The sequence below is a fragment of the Phocoena sinus genome, chromosome 20, assembly GCF_008692025.1.
Source record: "Phocoena sinus isolate mPhoSin1 chromosome 20, mPhoSin1.pri, whole genome shotgun sequence".
NCBI classification, from domain to species: domain Eukaryota; kingdom Metazoa; phylum Chordata; class Mammalia; order Artiodactyla; family Phocoenidae; genus Phocoena; species Phocoena sinus.
The window spans coordinates 18,156,904-18,177,975 of NC_045782.1; the positions used below are offsets into that span (position 1 = coordinate 18,156,904).

The following is a 21,072-nucleotide window of genomic DNA, read 5'->3' on the forward strand; positions in this document are numbered from 1 at the left end:
AGTAGGCAGATGATCACAATTTATTGCATGTGTGGAGGACAAAAACTGAAAGGTACAGATGAGGTCGAAGGGCACTCTTTGCTCAGGAAACTCTGATGGTTCCCATGTGTTCCTCTTTATCAAAGCCCTACCCTTCATCGTAGCCTTAAAAGCCCTATTCTCCTGGTAATTTCCCCTTTCTCTCCTCACCCTCTCTGGATGCTCTTATCCACACTCACGGTTTAAGCTACCACCCACTCATGGCTTCCAAATCTGTCTCTATTCTGGATTATTCTCTAGACAGTTAATTGTCTAGCGGGCCTCTCCATTTTTCCTCAGACTCCTCAAATGAAATCCATTTAGGACTGAATTTATTTCCACCCTCTCCTACCACATCTCTGCTTCCCCCCCCCCCCCCCCCCCCCCCCGCCCCACTACATTTCCCATCTTGGTGAGTAACCATCACCGCCTACCCAAGTTGTTCAAGAAAGAAACCTATGAGTCTAGACCCTTTCCTCTCGATGCCCAAGGCCTTCTACCACTTAAATAGCTCTTGAATCCAGATCCCTTGACCCCTTTAAATGTCCTTGCTTGAGTTTAGGCCCTTGTAATTTCCTTTTTTTTAAATATATATTTTAAAGTTTATTTATTTTATTTTTATTTATTGTTTTTGGCTGCGTTGGGTCTTCACTGCTGTGCGTGCGCTTTCTCTAGCTGCGGCGAGTGGGGGCTAACTCTTCGTTGCGGTGCGTGGGCCTCTCATTGCGGTGGCCTCTCTCCTGCTGCGGAGCACGGGCTCCAATCGTGCAGGCTTCAGTAGTTGTGACTTGAGGGCTCAGTAGTTGTGGCTCGCAGGCTCCAGAGCACAGGCTCAGTAGTTGTGGCACACGGGCTCAGTTGCTCCGTGGCATGTGGGATATTCCCGGACCGGGGCTCGAACCCGTGTCCCCTGCACTGGCAGGCAGATTCTCAACCACTGTGCCACCAGGGAAGCCCGGGCCCTTGTAATTTCTTAACAGGATTATAGCAGCAGCCTCTGCCTTCCCTGTCACCAGTCCTGACCCCTCCAGTGCATTCGTCAATACCCATTTATTAAGCACCTACTATATGGCCACAGCTCTTCTCTCATGGAGTCTGTATTTTAATAGGGAGTAGGGGGAGCCAGAGCGTAAACAACTGTATAAGGTGACAGTGGTGACAGGGTCTATGAGGAGGAATATAGTAGCAGTACAAAGGTGTAGAGAGGGATAGGATGGATGCTTCTAGACAACCCGTTGGAGGTTATTCTGGGCAGAGAGCTGAATGAAGTGAGGGAGCCAGGCAGTTATCTGGGAGGAGAACACTCCAGGCAGAAGGACAAGCAAGAGGACAGAATAAACAGTGAGGATGCTGAGGGCTGACTTTATCCCACCCCTCTGCTGTCCACAGGCACTGGGACTGCCGGTCTGCAAGGGGTTTAAGAGCTGATAATTACTGAGCGTTTTACTATGTGACAAGGACTATGATAAGGACTTCACATGCATTACTTCAGACTTGTTTACATGCAGCTCATTTCAGGCCTCACCTCAACACTCCACTGGGGCGGGTGCTATTGTTAAAATGGGGCATAAACGCAACAACTACCCACATGCTTCCACATATCCTAAGGCCTGTGTTTGCCAGACATTGCCCACCAGGATGTGACTCTTCTTTTGTCCTTTACCATTTACAGCATAATAGTCTTTAAATGCAACATGAGATATTTTTACAATTCAACAGGCTTCGTGAAATGGTAAGGGATGGAGGAGAAGGGGAGTAAGGGCAGACACGGGAGGCGGCTTCCCATGGAGCAAAGCGACTGTTCCGTGCACAGAAGCCAAAGAAGTAATCTAGCAATGTCAGGAGAAGGGATCCTGAACTTGTCCACTCTACCTACCCTGCCTGATGTATCTCCATCCCCGACACGTTGTAAAGACGTCTTTATTTAGATATAATTCCAATAAAATAAAATCTTTTTTTCGGTCTGTTATGTCAGAAAATCAGATTCTCCCTGTAGTACATTAGAACTTTGCTATAATAATTCAGTGTAAAGAACGTTTGTTCTGAACCTCAACCAGTAACAAAGAACTAAGCTCATTTATTTAATACCTAAGAGCTCAGGACCCGTGCAGGACTGCCTCCCAGTGTTGTGGGGAGGATCAAGTGAGACAGTGCATGGTGACGTCCATCACAAGGGATGAAAGTCAGCAAACATAAAGTGATTATCTCTACTACTCTTGTTGAAGGAAGATCTGCCGATGAGACCATCTGCAAACATGAAACCACAGTCAGTACCTTCAAGAAGATTTAATTTTTGATACAGATCACAGGATCCCAAGGCTTTCCAGAAAACACACACTCTCTCCCTGTCACTTTCCCACGTACGTGTGCATGTGCCCGTGTGCTTGCACACACACGCAAACACACACACACACACACACACACACACAGAGGTGAGAAAAATCTAATGGCAGAACTGAATCTGGGGGCAAGTCCAACTTTCAACAGATGATTCCAAGAAATGGTTAGAACGACAAAAGTGAATAAATTTGGTTAACAGAATAGTTAGATCAGTGGATCGCCTCCCTGGTTGCACACTAGGGAGCTTTAAAACATGCCGGTGCCTACCCACAGAGACTCAATTTCATTGGTCTGGGATGTGGCCTGGGTATCAGAATTTTTAAAAAACTCCCCAAGCTATTCCAACGTGCGGCCAAGGTCGAGAACCCCCGAGTTAGAAGCTACAAACATTTTTGATTCGGGCTTGAAAAGTGGAAGCTAAATGAAATCAAATTCAAATCTCCTAAGTATCAGGTTAGCAGTGAAAGCACCAAATTTTTTTCTGGCCTGAGACTATGGTACCTTTTCCTACATGTTTATTCTTGGAAAAGACAGGGTTGCAATTAAGAGAGAAACAGCTGTGCAAATGGAAGTACAATGTGGCAGCTCGATTCCAAGTGCTGTTTTTTTTCTTTCTCCAAAGGAAATGAAGCAAAGGGTTTCCTTTTCCTTTTTCTTTTTGGACCCTAACGCACCACACCTTGAGAGTCCTTGACAGGTAGAACAGGGCTGGTACACGAGCTCTTGTCTTGATTATGTCATTTCCTGCGGGATCCCCAAGGCCTACAAGTCACTTATCCTCAAAAGGTTACGAAGAAATATTTTAGGAAGCAATTAATATTGTAAGAAAGACCTAAATAAACAAGGAGAATGGGGGGAGAGAAAAAAAGAGAGAGCATCACACTCAACTAAGCCAGAAGGTGCTTGGCATTATGGCTCACTAGGGCTTTGGGGCTCTGGTGTCTGAAAATCTGTACTGAAATCCTACACTAGTGACCAGTACCTCTGGGAATTGTAACGGTTAGAGACGACTGCTTATGGTAAACGGTACTAAGCAAATCCAGTTATAATGTCGAAAGTCAGGGCTTTGGGGTGGGAGGTAAACTCCATTTTCATCAGTACCGTACTTGGAAACTCAAGTGATTCACTGATAAATGATACTTAGCTTCCTGCACAGAATTCCTATAAAGATGGAGACACAGTATATTCAAATCTCCTGATAGGTGGTGCAGTGGTTAAGAATCCGCCTGCCAATGCAGGGGACACAGGTTCGAGCCCTGGTCCGGGAAGATCCCACATGCCACGGAGCAACTAAGCCCACAAGCCACAACTACTGAGCCTGAGTGCCACAACTACTGAAGCCCGTGCGCCTAGAGCCCGTGCTCCGCAACAAGAGAAGCCACCGCCATGAGAAGCCCACGCACCGCCACGAAGAGTAGCTGCCTGTGCGCAGCAACAAAGACCCAACACAGCCAAAAATAAATAAATTAATAAATTAATTAATTTATAAGAGAAAAAAATCTCCTAATAAATGCCTGACACTGGGCATGTGATTAATGTTAGTTCTATTTCTTTCCTCTTCTTAAAATAGGATCTGAGTTGTATGCGTTATTCATCATAAAATGGGAGGCGGTGATAGGAGGTTACCATCAGGGTTGCGATTCTGAGGGCTCCAGGGTCTAACGGAAGCCAGGTGCCACTGCCTGTGAGCTTTGTGACCTTGGGCCATTACCTTACCTTGCTGAGCGACAGTTTCCCCTGGAGAGGAAGGTACAGTCATCTGTACCTATACAGCTGCCACAGGCCTGTGTCGGGCGGGCTGGTTTGCTTCTCTGCCTCTCCCGCGGGCCTGTGGGCAGACTGAGTGACAGACTATTCCACTGCTAGTGCCTGGCAAATGCACAGCACATAGTAGGTGTTCAAAAAGGCTGACTGCGGAAAAGAGAGCTCTCATAAGACAGCTGTGTAAAAGGAAACCTATTACTGCAAGGTTAGTGACGTCTGTTTCTGCAAACGCACAGATCTTTTATGGGCACGCCTCCATTCAGGGCTTTGTTTTAAAAGGATCTTGTTTCTAGCAATCTGACCTCTGGATAAATGAGGTGGTGTCATACTAATTTTCTTATGCTTTATTTTTAAAAAGGCTTTGTGTTTCTTTAAAGAGATAGCTTTTCAAAGGAGTCATGCATTGGTTCTAATGACTGTCGCTTTCAGACCCCGCTTTGATACATCTTTTACATTTGTAATTGAATTTCCACACACAGTACTAATCAAAATGGACTCTACCTCCTGTCCCAAAGCACTGACTTTTGACACTGTAAGTCAGTTTGCTCATTTAGTATGGTTTAGCATTAAGTGGTGGTCTCTAACCGGTACAACAAAAGGCATTTACTTCCAAACACATGTCAGGAAAACAATCAATTTCAGGTTAGCTCTGAAATTCCGACTTTCTTCTCTTATTTTAAAGAAAAATGAGATAACACGGCTAGATGTCACATTTCTTAGAAGTATTTTAAAACCATGTGGCTCACTCAAATCCAATCATAAAATAATGGAGTGCTAAAAGAAATTACAAGGACAGTGGACCATTTCGTTGCCACAGCATCAGAGCAAGAAAAGATTCTTGAAAAATTAAACTGAAACCCTAACATCTTTATCTTTTAAAATTCTTCTTTAATATAGACATTGCTTTTTTTCTAAGAACGGAGGTTTCCAAATACGCAATATTGCTAAGCAATGCTCTTTGTTGTAACAGGCAAAAATATAAACGTTTGCACAAGATATTCAAAATAATACAGCTTGCAGGAACTGCCGAGAATTAATTAGGAAGGTAGTAAGCTTGCTACCCAAATAAATAAATTAACCCGAGTGCACTCAGTGTCTGACATTAAGGGGTTATATACTTTCCATTAAAGAGGACTAATAAATATAGTTTAAAGGCTCGAGGGAGGAGTGAGAGAGGAGAAGGCTGGCGCGCACCAGCTCAGGCGGTGCCAGACGTCAGCTGACTGCCTCCATTGAGATTACCATGGAAACACCTTCTCCTGGGACAATGCCACGAGGGCAGGGTGCTTTAGCAATGGTGATGGGGAGCAAAGCCAGCAGGCGGATGGATTTTTAGCAGGATTCAGCCCTGTAACGTATTACAAGGACAATCTATCTTCCAAATGAAACAGTATCTTTCTAGCCAGTCACTGTCAGATAGAGTAATAAAGCATGATGCCTGGCAGAATTACAATCCATTTACCTCTACAAAACAGTCGCACCCTTTCAGATAATTGTCTCTCTTCTCTAGCCCGCCCGCTTGCTTCGTATTCTCCATAGAACTAAAGGAGGTATTTGTGTAAATTAATTGGCTGCTTCCTTAGCCATCAAGCCCATACTGATAAAAAGGGACTATATCAAATAGCATTCAAGGGCAGATTCAAGTATTTTTCAAACCAACCCATCAACTGTGGGCAAAACCAACACAGTTCCCCCGACAAAAGGGTGAGAGGAGCTCCAGCTGAGGTCAGGTTAAATGTTTCAGTTTATGCGGTCTCCCTCAAAACCGGTGAACAGATTTCGTGTTTACGCAAATTAAACTCAGTCTTGGCAATCAGCTCCCTGAGCGCCGGCTGGGGGGAGGCCATGCCCACAGGAACTCGAAAGGCAGGGACAGCAGTGCATTGATTCGAGCAATGTGCCACAGCCATGGGGTGCAATTTTCCCCACTGATTTATAGTGATCTCTAGGATGATACACGGAGTTAAAGAGGTTGTGACCAGAGTTTTGCACACAACGTGGCTAACTGTACGGGCTACTTCTTGCCTTTGTTCTCTGCATCAAGCTGCAGCTACCACGAGTCTCCCTGCTTTGCAAAACATTTGGATTCTGATCCCACTGCCCCCGACCCTGTATAAATTTTAAACTTTCTTGACAACTGTTTTGGAATTAATGCTTTCTTTCGATATTACCATTTACAAATATAGTGTCGAGAGTGACTCAAGGGGGATGACGCTAATTTGACAATAACACCGATTCCTAACCTAACTAACTATGCAGCATTTGTACCTAGAAAGCCACTCTGTAGTTAATAAAGGGGTCACCTGAAAAAAAAATAAATAAATAAAGGGGTCACCTGTAACTTGAGTGTTTCGTCCTCAGATTGCTATGTACAGTTAGCTGACCATGCCATTTGTGAGGGTATTCTCAAAAACCTTTCACGGTTTCCCATTATCTTTCCTGTGAAGAGTGCCTGGAACCATGGCTAAATGATAAATTGATTGAAGAATTTTTGCTAATGGAAGGGAAAAAAAAGGTCTCAAATTTATCTTTTAATTATATTTTGCTTAGGCTTATGTCAAGATCAGTCATTATCTCCTGAACACAAACCAACTGACCACAGAGAGGGGAGAGATGATTCTTGTAACTAAAGATTGACTGAGACCCCAGTGTGGGCTGGGTTATATAATTTAGGGTAATAGAAAAATACGTGAGGGCTTCCCTGGTGGCGCAGTGGTTGAGAGTCCGCCTGCCGAGGCAGGGGACGCGGGTTCGTGCCCCGGTCCGGGAGGATCCCACGTGCCGTGGAGCGGCTGGGCCCGTGAGCCATGGCCGCTGAGCCTGCGTGTCCGGAGCCTGTGCTCCGCAACGGGAGAGGCCGTAACAGTGAGAGGCCCGCGTACCGCACCAAAAAAAAAAAAAAGAAAAGAGAAAAGAAAAATACGTGATACCACTACACACCTGTTAGAATGGCTAAAATTAAAAAAAAAAGAAACTGGTAATAGCAGATGCTGGTGAGGATAAGAAGTAACAGAACTCTCGATCGTTGCTGGCGGGACTGCAGAAATGACAGTCACTTTGGAAGACAGTTTGGTAGTTCTTATAAAGCCAAATTTGGCCTTATCACAGGAGCTAAAACTGCACTTGAAGGTATTTACCCAAATGATTTGAGAACTCACGTCCATAAGAAAACCTGCATGAGAATGTTTCTAGCAGCTGTATTCATAATTGCCCCAAACTGGAAGCAACCGAGATGTTTCAATAGGCAAATGGATAAACAAACTATGGCACATCCATACAACGGACTATTATTCAGCAATAAAAAGAATAAGCTATCAGGTCACAAAAAGGCATATAAAAGCCTTAAATACTTATTGCTAACTGAAAGAAGCCAGAATGAAAGCGCTACATACTGTATGATTCCAACTATATGATATTCTAGAAAAGGCACCACTATAGAGACAGTAAAATGATCAGTGGTTGCCAGAGGTTTGGGGAAGAGAGAGAATAGTTGTAGAAACACATAAGAAGTATCCAGGTTTTCCTCCCTGGCTGCCTGAGGATCAACCACCATTAGGAATGACACAGTAACTATCTAGACCAGGAAGTTCATGACCAACCAACTACGGAAACAAATGGTCACTGATGTCCTTCATCCTGGAACGGCAACAGTATCTAAGAAATTTGGGAAAGACGGGACAAAATGTACAAGACTACACTAGGTGTCATCTTTGTGTTTGGATTCGGAACCATTTCGGTGGTGGCAAGATAAATGGCTTTGGTGTGATTTCCGATTCCTCGGATGATGCAAAGAAAAATAAAGCCATACACAGACTTGCAAGACATGGCCTGTATGAGAAGAAAAAGACTTCAAGAAAACAGTGAAAGGAACACAAGAACAGAATGAACAAAGTCAGGGGGACTGTAAAGGTCACTGATGGTGCTGACAGAAAGAAGGAGTAAAGATTATGTAGTGACTTTATCTGCTGTAATTGTGCAGATTTTAAATCAGAGGATTCATAAACTGTGAAAACTTAAAAAAAAAAAGAACTATCAAACAGCAAAGCAGTGGAAGAATTTTGTTATAAAAAGAGACTGGGAAAAGAAACTGAAAATAACAGGTATTGTTACTGATGGGCAACTTATTAATAGGTAAATACTTGATGGCAATATTTATCTTAGTTTCTTAGGCTAAATTCTAATTGTTCACAGGAAAACATGGGATCTGTTCTACAAGCAGTTAGAAATTTAGGCTGCAGTGAGGGCAACATAATAATAGCTTGGCTACAATGAAACATTTTCCAAAGGTGATCCACAAGGCAGAGTTTGCTGTATGTGTGCCTTCTTTGTTGAGATGCAAGGTATAATCTGAAGTATGTGGAAGTGTACTATTGAAACAAAATTAACATCTCCTGATTTAACTTCCAGTTTATAGGAAATACAGGGACTAGGAGAGTAAGTTACATGAACCATGAGGAAACAATCAGACAAATCCAGATGAGACCAGTGCTGGACTCTTTAAAAACTCAGTGTCAGACTTGAGGATACGGGGAGGGGGAAGGGTAAGCTGTGACAAAGTGAGAGAGTGGCATGGACATATATACACTACCAAACGTAAAATAGATAGCTAGTGGGAAGCAGCCGCATAGCACAGGGAGATCAGCTCGGTGCTTTGTGACCACCTAGAGGGGTGGGATAGGGAGGGTGGGAGGGAGGGAGATGCAAGAGGGAAGAGATATGGGGATAGATGTATATGTATAACTGATTCACTTTGTTATAAAGCAGAAACTAACACACCATTGTAAAGCAATTATACTCCAATAAAGATGTTTTAAAAATTCATAAATAAATAAATAGGGCTTCCCTGGTGGCACAGTGGTTGAGAGTCCGCCTGCCGATGCAGGGGACACGGGTTCGTGCCCCGGTCCGGGAAGATCCCACATGCCGCGGAGCGGCTGGGCCCATGGGCCATGGCCGCTGAGCCTGCGCGTCCGGAGCCTGTGCTCCCCAACGGGAGAGGCCACAACAGTGAGAGGCCCGCGTACCGCAAAAAAAATAAATAAAAATAAATAAATAAATAAATAAAGTATTGTCCCTTAAAAAAAAACAAAAAACAACTCAACGTCATACATACCAAGTGTTAGTGAGGATGTGGAGAAACCAGAAGTCTCATACTGAAGGGAAGGTAAAATGGAGCATCCACTTTGGAAAACAGTTTGCTAGTTTCTTACAAAGGTAAACAAATGCCATATGGAATAATTCCATTCATACATAGCCACCCACGAGAAATGAAAACACACGGTCATGTAAAGTCTCGTATGAGAACATACGTAGCAGCCAAATGTCCATCAACTGGTGAAGAGAGAAATGAAATATAGTAGATCCACGCAATGGAATATTACTCAGCAGTGAAACGAAAGGACCAGTGATATATGGACATGGATGAACCTCAAAAACATTATGCTGAGTAAAGGAAGCCAGACACAAAACAATATCTACTGTTTAATTCTGTGCGCATGAAATTTCTAGAAAAGGTAAAAGTATAGAGACAGAAAGATCAGTGATTATCTAGGGCTGACGTTGGGAGTGGGGATTTACGGCAAATGAGCATGAGAGAACTTTCTGGAGTGACGGAAATGTTCCAAAACTGGAATTATGTCACGTTTGTACAACTGCATAAGCTTACTAAAAGTAACGGAACTGTACCTTACAATGGGTGAATTTTGGGGTAAGTACTCTAAATGTATTAGTTTGCCAGGGCTGCCATAACAAAGTACCAGACCAGGTAGCTTAAACAACAGAAATCTATTTCCTCACAGTTCTGGAGGCTGGAAGTCCGAGACCAAAGTGTGGTCAAGGCTGGGTCCTTCTGAGGCCTCTCTCCTTGCTTGCGGATGTCTGTCTCAACCTGTGTCCTCACATGATCTTTCCTCTGTATGTGTCTGTGTCCTAATCTCCTCTTCTTATAAGGACACCAGTCATAGTGGATCAGGGCCCACCCTAATGCTCTCATTTTAACCTAATTACCTCTTTAGAGATTCTGTCACCAAACACAGTCACATTCTGAAGTACTGGGGGTTAGGACTTCAACAAATGAATTTTGAAGGAATACATTTCAGCCTATAACAGTAAATTATACCTCAGTAATGCTGTTTTAAAAAGTCACTATCATGAAAGAACGGGTGTGTGTGTAGAGATACAGTTTGGGACTAAAAGAGATGTAACTACCAAATTCAAAATATGAACCTAGATGGGATTTAAAAAAAATGGGTATAAAAGACATTCTTTGAACAACTGAGGAAATTTGAATACGAGTTGTATAACACATGATGGATAATGATTATGTATTATATTAAATATTATGGAAATATTATTAATTTTCTTAGATATGAAAATGGTATTGTGGTTATGAAGGAGGATGTCCTTATTTTTAGGAGAATGCACACGGGAGCATTTCATTTTATTTTATTTTTGTGGTACGCGGGTCTCTCACCGCCGTGGCCCCTCCCGCTGCGGAGCACAGGCTCCGGACGCGCAGGCCCAGAGGCCACGGCTCACGGGCCCAGCCTGGGGTACGAACCCGCGTCCCCTGCATCGGCAGGCGGACTCTCAACCACTGTGCCACCAGGGAAGCCCCACACGGGAGCATTTTAGTGGTGAAGTGTCATGAGAGAGAGAAAACAAATATGCCAAAAAGTAAATTAAATACCTAATCTAGGTGGAGGGCATATGGGTGCTCCCTGTAATATCCTTTCAACTTCTCTGTACATTTGAAAAATTTTATAATAAAAAGTCAGAAGAAGAGAATTAGCAGTGAACTCTGAAGGGGTAGGAGGTTCTAAAGGTTGGAAATACACTTATATCAAAGATTTCCTTTCCTTCCTGGCTAACTGAAGTAGAAAATATACTCTTCTAAAGCTCACACCCAGTTATAGCTTTCTATAAGTGAGAAGTGGTTAGTGTTTGTTTCTACTATTGATATGTAAAATCTAGAATAAAACATACCACAGATTTTAGAATTTTTAAAGGTTGGCAGGGAGGAGGCCAAGGAATATGGTTATAGCTCATTTAAGAGTAACAAATAGGTAAAGGCCTTTTTTTTAACATCTTCATCGGAGTATAATTGCTTTACAATGTTGTGTTAGTTTCTGCTGTATAACAAAGTGAATCAGCTATACGTATACATATATCCCCATATCTCCTCCCTCTTGTGTCTCCCTCCCTCCCACCCTCCCTATCCCACCCCTCTAGGTGGTCACAAAGCACCGAGCTGATCTCCCTGTGCTATGCGGCTGCTTCCCATAGCTGTCTATTCTACGTTTGGTAGTGTATATATGTCCATGCCTCTCTCTAACTTTGTCACAGCTCACCCTTCCCTCTCCCCGTGTCTCCAAGTCCATTCTCCACGGTAAAGACCTGTTTTAATAGGAGCAGCAAACTGGTGCCCTGTGGGCTGAATACGGCTTACAAGACGTGTTCTGTTTGGCTCACACGGCATTTAACAATCAGGAGATCTTACATATACTACAGACTTCAGCTTTTTTTCTAGGTGAATCCAAAGGTTTGGCATACTAGACTCTGGCGTGGTCACAATGGATTACAGTGGAGTGGTGGCTGCCCCTTGATGGGTGTGAACTTTATTCATTTCTGAAACTGACTGACTCCTAAAGGAATCTGACTTTTTGACAAAGAAAATGGGTGAACAGCAAGCTGTCTCTTCTGCTAGGATTGGCTTTACCAGCATCCCCAGCTCTCTTTTCCTTCATCTGGATATAGCTAACGAGAACATTATACTGGGAGGAGGGTGAAACTGAAGGGAGAGATTTTGGAAATTTATAATTTTAGAGTTCATAAAATCTTTGCCCAACAGTAATTAGAACTGTCTTTGGCACAAAGATAGACAACAGACCAATAGAACAGAGTAGAGAAACTAGGAAGAGACATATGGACACACTTGATTCAGGACAAATGTGGGATTGAAGAGCAATGGGGGAAAGATGGTCTTTTCAACTGTTTACCCATACGGGAAAAAAATAAACCCTGGGCTGTTGCCTCGCATAGACACAAAAATCAATTCTAGGTGGACTGTAAGATGTCAATGTGAAAGGCACAGCAATAAAGCTTATAGGATACAGCAGATGAGAATATCTTCGCGACCTTGGGATAGGGAATGATTTCTTAAACAAAAATTAAAAAGCATCAACCTTAAAGGAAAAAACTGATAAACTATGTCAACATGAAAAATGTTGAAAGAATGAAAAGGCAAGTCCCAGAGCCGGAGAAGATATCTGCAACACATGTAACTGTCAATGGGCACACAGGCAGAATATAATCTTTTTTTTTTTTTTTTTGCGGTACGCAGGCCTCTCACTGTTGCGGCCTCTCCTGTTGCGGAGCACAGGTTCCAGATGCGCAGGCTCCGCGGCCATGGCACGGCATGTGGGATCTTCCCGGACCGGGACACGAACCCCTGTCTCCTGCATCGGCAGGTGGACTCCCAACCACTACGCCACCAGGTAAGCCCTTTTCTAATCTTTTTTTTTTTTTTTTTTTTTGCGTCACAGGCAGAATATAAAAAGAACTCCTAGAAATCAATTTTTAAAAGACAGCCCAACAGAAAAACAGCAAGAGACTTGAACAGGCACTTCATAAAAGACATCCAAATGACCAATAACCACAAAGAAAGGGGCTCAACCTTATTAGTAATAAGGGAATTACAAAGAAAACCCACAACGTGTATCCGCCAATGGATGAATGGATAGAGATGTGGTAAACATTCACAATGCGATATTGTTCAGCCGTGAGAAGGAAGGAAATCCTGCCGTGTGCAACAACCTGGGTGAATCCTGAGGGCATTATAATGGAAATAAGTCAGACAGAGAAAGACAAATACTCTATTATATCACTTATATGTAGAATCTAAAAATGATAAACTCGGAGGAACAGAGAGAGTGGTGGTTGCCAGGGGCTCAGGGGAGGTTGGGGAGAATAGGGAGATATTGGTCAGAGGGTACAAACTTCCAGATAGAAGATGAGTAAGTTCTTGGGGTCTGTTATACAGCATGGCGATTACAGCTAATAATACAGTATTACATAACTTGAAAGTTGCCAAGTAATCAGATCTTCAATGTTCTCACTACAAAAAAAGAAATGGCCATTATGTGACGTGACGGAGGTGTTGCCTGATGTTATGGTGGTAATTGTACTGCAACAGACGAATGTATCAAATCAACACACTGTACACCTTAAACTTACACGATGTTATATGTCTGTTATATCTCAATTAAGCTAGAACCGTAACTACCACACATCTACCTACTGTTGAAATTCAGGACTGTCAGTATCTAGGGTTGGAGAGGAAATGGAGCAACTGGAACTTTCCCATTTTGCTGGGGTGGGGATGGGGCTTGTAAACCAGTATGACTACTTTGGAAAACTGGAACTATCTACTAAAATTCAACAGCAGTCTCACTCCTGGGCGTTTGTCCAACGAAAATGTACGCATCATAGAGACACCAAAAGACATGCACAAGGGTTATTTTAAAAATCTCAAATATCCATCAACATGTGAATGGATAAACCACCTGTGGTGTATTCTCACAAGGAAATGCTACAGCGTGATGAAAATGAGCAAACTAGAATTATATAAAGTAACGTGGCTGTTCTCGTAAACATAACGTTGAAAGAAACACAAAAAGGAACACACAGTGTTTGATTTCACTTACATTAAGTTCAAAAAGAGCAAACGTGTGCCTCTGAAAAGGAAGGAAGAGGTAGCGACTGCGAGAGGACACGTGGGGTTTTAATGACTTGTATCTTGATGTTGGGGATGGTTACACAGGTGAACTCACTTTGTGATAATTTGTCAAGCTGTACGCTTAAGATCTGGGCATTTTTCTGCGTGTAGGGCATACTTCAATAAGCAAGTGAAAATATCTGCCCAGATGTGAATAGCAGTAGAGCGTGTGCCACATGTCAATAAAATATTCCAAGGGTCTGCCAATCCAGTGCTCTCAGTTTTACTTAAATTACACCAAGTGCCCATTAAAGTTAAGCGCTTGGGGCACTTAGGTGCTGCTGCTTTATAGAAGTTCAATGAATTAGAGGATACAGACAATGAATTGGATGGGTACTTTTTATGGTGCATTAGGAAAGCGACAAATAGTGGTCCCATATTGCCCGGCTGGGAGCTGTAAAGAAACTGAGGAAATACTTTTCCGCTGAAAGCACAGGTTCGAAAACTGGCTAGACACATTGTCAAACTGCGGCATCAGCTGAATTCTTACCTATGGTGGTCATCCATGGGCGCAATTTAGGTCCTGCTTGACAAAGACCGGGATCCTGGCAAGTGGAATGGCGGTAGGTGGAAGAGTCCAAGGACCCAAGGATGCTTGATGAATGTAGCCTATTTGAAGCACTGCTCTCCCACTGACTCTTTCCCGCTAGGAAAACCTAATGACCCACCTCAATAATCAGCAGGTCCAAATGTGGCTGGGGCCTAAGGACAGCGGTCAAAAATTGTAGAGGGAAGAGATCATTCACACCTCAAATGAACTGCAGTCGTTATCCGTGCTATGCTAGGAGAAGTCAGGCAAGACTATGCATAGATTTGCAAGTGCTTGACAAGGAGCTGAAGTACCAGTTTGGATCCTGCAGAACTGGTTGCTATGGGGAGGCCTCATCGGAGACACGGTGTTCAATGTTACCGCAGGATGAAACGCTAATGGTTTGTTGGGTTGGCTGACTCAGACCTAAGCCTAGCACTGGCCCAGGCCATCTGGCAAGAAAGGTAATTGTTAGTAAGAAGACACACAAGGAGAAGTAGAGACAGTGAATGGCAGAAACTTAGACCATCTTAAGCAACAGGTTGCTGAGGGGGCCACGGAATAATATGGCCCCTCAGAGCTGCCTTAAAACTTGAACAGCTTCCTGGGTTTCTGTGAGATTCCTTTCCCTTACTACCATGTGTATCCTTTAACAAAAACAAAGCAAAGCATTACTTGAGATAGTATATAGTCATATTGGGGCCCAGGGCAGGCTCCCAAATATGTCTCAGTGGCATATCGATTGTTTTGAATGAGTTACTTAAGAAACAACCAATGCAAGAAGGACACTTTGATGCTCCTCTCTATTTCTCTGAAACTAGGAAATAAACCTCTCATGTGAAAGGTACCTTCCCTGGGCTGGGAGGTAGAAAGACATCATTATCGTCAGAGACAGGGAATTCAGGTCTGAGAAGCCTGTATAAATAAACCTTGCTACTTCTTTACTAATTTACTACCCAAGCCCAATCATTGCTTAAATTCCTTATAATTATGCACCCGAACCTAAGTTTCTCTGTCCTGTCCGATCCTCACAAATTTATTGTTTCTTTATACACAAAGACATAAAAGTTACCTACTTTTGGTCACTCTCTGTGCATCGTTTTATGATCTCCTGTGCCCACAAAGCTAAGTTGGGTTTTCTGTTAATCTGCCTCGTGTCAATTTTATTATTAGTCCAGCCACAGGAACTCGACAGGGACAGAGGGAAATTTCCCCCTCCTGCTAATACCAATCTCTTCCCTGGAGCCAGAAAAGTCCAACTAACACAGGAAAGGCACCAGGGCAGAAGGAGGAATGAAGAGCACAGAAGGGGAAGAGTAACTGTGGGATCCTCAGCTATATGTTTCCACTGATCACTCTCATTTCTGAAACCTTTCCAACTTGATTCTGAAACACAGTGTTCCCAAAGTTCTTTTCCTTCCTGGAATAATTCATAACCTTATGGAACTGAAGGGAAATTAGAGCTCATTCGGCACATTAGGAGAGGAGAAAATGGAGGTCCAGAAAGAAGAGATCTCCTTTTTATTCCATTTCCTTCAGCCACTCTCTTTTCCCCACCATTTAAGCATGGATGTTCTCAAATCAGCTGCCCCTTCTCCCTCTAGACTCATCATTTCAGCCTCCAATTATACATGCATCTGTCCGCTCTTAAATTTTTATCCTAAGTGCTGAATGCTACCCGCCGCTCCTTTACAATATTAGACGCCAGTGATCTATGGGGTATGTACTTACAAGTTTCACCAATACCCAAAACTCAATTTAGTTAAGATTGAAATCTTTCTCCTTCATCCCCTCCCAGCTTCTTCATTCCTGCTATTAGCAGTATCATTTTTAAAGGTTCCTTGTCTTAAACTTTGTTTGTAACTTCAAAACATTGCATACAAAAAGGATAAAGAATAAAATAACAAACACCCATGTCCCTATGATCCAGACAATATCTGGCTGTGTTTGCTTCAGACTGAACAACATTTTTATAGGTAGACACGGCTGGAAGTCCTGTGCCCCATTCAATCTGCTCCCTCCTAAGAGGGTAGTTCCTCCCCAAAGCAGGTCCCGAGACAAAGGCTGATGAGCCTCAGAATTGATTCGGGAGGTGCAGGTACACGGGCAAGGGAGTGGGGAGGTGGCTCAGGAAGGGAAAGCAGCCAGTAGGTCCCGTTACTAAGCAGCTAACACGGCGGTCAGCGCAGCTGATTCCTACAGAAAAGCTCCAGCAAATGGCGTAAAACACACCTGAGAATCATTGTGACCGATGAATGGTGGGGATGGAGCATTTATACCCCACACCCACTAGTCATTTGGGTGGCTGGGGGTGGGTGGGCGTTTCCAGCCCTCTGTGGACTCTGGCAGCCTGAGGGAAGCCTTTCGACAAAGGTGTTGGCTGTCAGAAGTTAGGCTGTTGTGTACAAAAAAGGTAAGGGAATACAAGGGGAGGTGGGCAGAGTACCGACAGCATCTGTGATAGTGTGTATCCATCCTACTGACATCGTTTACCTTTACGAGTGTTAAACATTTAAAATTTTTTTTTTAAAATAAATTTATTTATTTATTTTTGGCTGTGTTGGGTCTTGCTGCGAGCAGGCTTTCTCTAGTTCCAGCAAGCAGGAGCTACTCTTAGTTGCAGTGAGCGGGCTTCTCATTGCAGTGGCTTCTCTTGTTGTGGAGCACGGGCTCTAGGCGCACGGGCTTCAGTAGTCGTGGCACACGGGCTCAGCAGTTGTGGCTCGCGGGCTCTAGAGCGCAGGCTCAGTAGTTGTGGTGCGTGGGCTTAGTTGCTCCGTGGCAAAACATGGTTAATTTTTGTATAATATGATATTATTGATAACGCTGATGATGATAATGAGGACGAAGGGGAAGAGTGACTCTAAATATACACCAGTCAACATGAAAAAGGAAGGTAGTTTGGGAAAACAACTTTGGTTCAAAGACCTGGTTAACTACTTATCGAACTCGTATCACGTGCCTGATTGATTTCCCTTTAATAGAAAGTAAGGAAAAGAAATAAAGTACACTTTATTAGACTTTGACAAAACTTGGTTTTCTCCTGTATCTTCCTTCATCTCCTTCGTCAAGACGGCAGGGTTATTAGGCTTAAACTGTGATGGCTATGTAAGATTACAAGTCTTTGCTAAGAAGACTACATACGATCAAAAATGTATTAGGGGCTTCCCTGGTGGCACAGTGGTTGAGAGTCTGCCTGCCAATGCAGGGGACACAGGTTCAAGACCTGGTCCGGGAAGATCCCACATGCTGTGGAGCAACTAAGCCCGCATGCCACACAACTACTGAAGCCTGCGCTCCTGGAGCCCGTGCTCTGCAACAAGAGAAGCCATCACAGTGAGAAGCCCGTGCACCGCAACGAAGAGTAGCCCCTGCTCACGGCAACCAGAGAAAAAGCCTGTGTGAAGCAACGAAGACCCAACGCAGCCAAAAATCAATCAATAAATAAAATAGAATAAATTTATTCTTTAAAAAAAAAAATTAAAAAAAAATGTATTAGAACATCATCTCCTTCTTAGCTGCAATCCATTCGCCTTCCTACTGAATGGGAGAAAGGTGTGTATGCATGTGTGTGTGGGGTGGGGCGACTGGGTGACGCAGACAAATCTCAGCCTCACCATCAGGTGACAGGCCTGCAGGGATGTTCTAAATTATTTAGCAAAGCCAGGAATAGTTTGTCTTCATTGAACCTCACAGCCAACAGGACTCCTGATTTAACGAAATAAAACTATAAAACAATATGTTTCCTATTCCCTTTTGCAGAGGCCAAAAGGATTTAAAACAATCTTCAAATAATACTCCTCATAGATCCCATGATTGGACAAACCCAGACCTCCCTCTTTAAGAACGAGCGGACAGAGGAAAGTCACCTGACACGTGGAAAGATCCAGCAGTCCAGGAAGATCTTTTTCAAGATCAGAACAAACAGTCACTCGTAAAGCAGACCCCGTACAGCAGGATAAAAAAAATTTTTTAAGTCTCAAATTGAAACTCAAGGAGGCACCCACCGAATTTCATATTTCAAATAAGGAATGATTACAGAATTTGAAAACCCCATGGAGATAGTGAATAACTAAGCGGGTTTCGATCAGAGGTAAAATATATTGGTGAAAATAACTTCTGGAAACAGCATACATTTTACATTTAAAAGAGAGGTAACGTTTTCATAAAGTAATTCCGTACTACTTCTCTACCTGATTCCATTTCCACGTAAAAACAAGGCTTACGAAAATCAATAGGAAAATACATTTCATGTCATAACATTTAAGTAGTGACTAGGATTAGTAATAAAGGTCACGTAGAATGCAGAGTCCTACACTTTAAAACAAAATGCCTTCGTATTCTATTGGAACCTTTGATCCTCCTTATAGAAAATCGTACTTTTGTAAAAAACATGAGATTGGCAGAAAATTTCAGGAATTCACAGACTCCCTGAAGCCCCAGAGGTTCTAGTGATCAGTCTGGTGACCCACTCGTGGTCTATGAACAGCAGGTTAAGAATCCTTTATTCAGAGAGAAGCAGAGAACACTTACGTTGTATAGAGGGATAGTCTTCATCACTTTGTACTGCTTAGTGGGATCCATTTTATACAGGTGACGGTCAGTGACAAAAATTGCTCGATCTTCCACCTTACTAAAGCGATTCACCTGTAAGAAAACAAAATAATAAACCGTAACATATCACCGAGAATGAAATCAAATGATCTGTCAGGGAAACATCTAGGAGCAGAGGTGGCTGGCTGTGGAGCCAGATTCTGTAATAGATGTGCACCACCTATGACCACTCTCTGGATGCAACAGAGATGGAAAAGGAGTGTTTCCAGATTTGTGGAATTTTACAATGTAAATTTCACGAGTTTACCATCTAACAGGGAAAACAAGAAAAACACAGAAGAATTAAAGAACTAAAAACACGTAACCCAGACGTTATAATGAAAGTGAAAAGGCAACCCACAGAATAGGAGAAAATTTTGTAAATCATATATCTGAAGAGGAACTTTTACCTAGAATATATAAAGAATAGAATATACGTTGTATCTAGAGTATATAACTCAATAATAAAAAGACCCCCCCAAATTTTAAATGGGTAAAGAATTTGAAGAGACATTTCTCCAAAGAAGACATACAAATGGCTGTAAAAAACATGAAAAGATGCTTGACATCGTTAGCCATCAGGAAAACGTAAGTCAGAACCACAGTGAGGTACCACCTCACACCCACTAGGATGACAATAATAAAAAAGACAGTAACAAATGTTGGCCAGGATGTGGAGAAACTGGAACCCCCACTACCGGTCGGGGTCTAAAATGATGAAGTTGCTTTAGAAGACAGTCTGGCAGCTCCTTAAATGGTTAAACATAGAACTGCCATGTGACTCAGACATTCCACTCCTAAGTATATAAACAGGGGAATTGAAAACATATCCACACAAAATCTTGTGCCTGAATGTTCACAGCAGCCTTAATCATAATAGCTAAAAGGTAGAAACAACCTCAATACCTATCAACTGATGAATGAATAAATAAAATGTGATGTATCCATACAATGGAATATAATTTGGCAATAAAAAGAACAAAGTACTGATACATGCTATAACATGGATGAACCCTGAAAACATGCCAAGTGAAAGAAGAGAGTCACAAAGGACCATATGTTGTATGATTCCATTTATATGAAATGTCCAGAATAAGCAAATCTATAGAAACAGAGCATAGGTTAGTGGTTTCATAGGGCTGGGGGAGATGGGAGGTTTGGGGGGAAGACAGCTAAGGGGTGTGGGGTTTCTTTTTGGGTTAATGAAAACGTTTAGCAATTGGTTGTAGTGACGGATATATAGCTCTAAACACACTAAAACTGCATACTTTCAAATGGGGAACTGTATGTTAAGTGAATCATATCTCAATAAAGCTGTTAAAAAAAAAACCTATTTGAAACAACTCATTCTGTCCCTTTCCTAATGCACTGGGCAGGTATATTTCAGATTAAATTCCCTAAAACATGTTTATGAATCTACATGTTCTACATTAAATCTACTTACGTTAAGTGAAATAAGTCAGAGAGAGACAAATACTGTATGATATCACTTATATGTGGAATCTAAAAAATACAACAAATTAGTGAAGATAACAAAAAGAAGCAGACTCACAGATATAGAGAACAAACTAGTGGTTACCAGTGGGAGACGGGAGGGGTAGTATAAGGGTAGGGGAATAAGAGGTACAAACTATTAGGTATAAAATAAGCTACAAGGATATATTGTACAACGTGGGAAATATAGCCAATATTTTGTAATAACTATAAATGGAGTATAACCTTTATAATTGTGAATCACTACACTGTACAGCTGTAACATACAAAATAAAAAAGATCAAACATTCAAAAACAGATAGTGCCTTCCTATTGCATATAACATAAATAATTTCCTCATTATTATTACTCTCCATAAAAAGAATGCACCATATGAGAAGGCAGTAAGTGCCCACACAGGAAGGATTCAGCGTAAGCTAAATAGACATCTGATGTGGGTGCGGTGGAAGGGAAGGGCTTTAAATAGGAAGTCTAAGGATCTCCAAGGTACCCTGCCACTCAGATTCTATGATTCCTTTATCTGACTTTCAAGAGTTTTCCTATCTGCCACTATTCTACT

General features: G+C 42.5%; 1 protein-coding gene and 1 pseudogene across 2 annotated transcripts in view; one reads left to right on the forward strand and one right to left on the reverse strand.

Annotated features, from left to right (window-relative positions):
• The window catches only part of MYO1D (myosin ID), a 355,118-nt gene that overhangs the window by 126,034 nt on the left and 208,012 nt on the right, over nt 1-21,072 (reverse strand). For both annotated transcript variants that reach the window (XM_032615652.1, XM_032615653.1), the window contains exon 20: nt 18,960-19,073. In XM_032615652.1, the coding sequence (XP_032471543.1) occupies nt 18,960-19,073 (114 nt within the window). The remainder of the gene's footprint in view (nt 1-18,959; nt 19,074-21,072) is intronic.
• On the forward strand, nt 7,110-8,064 carry LOC116745385 (annotated as a pseudogene).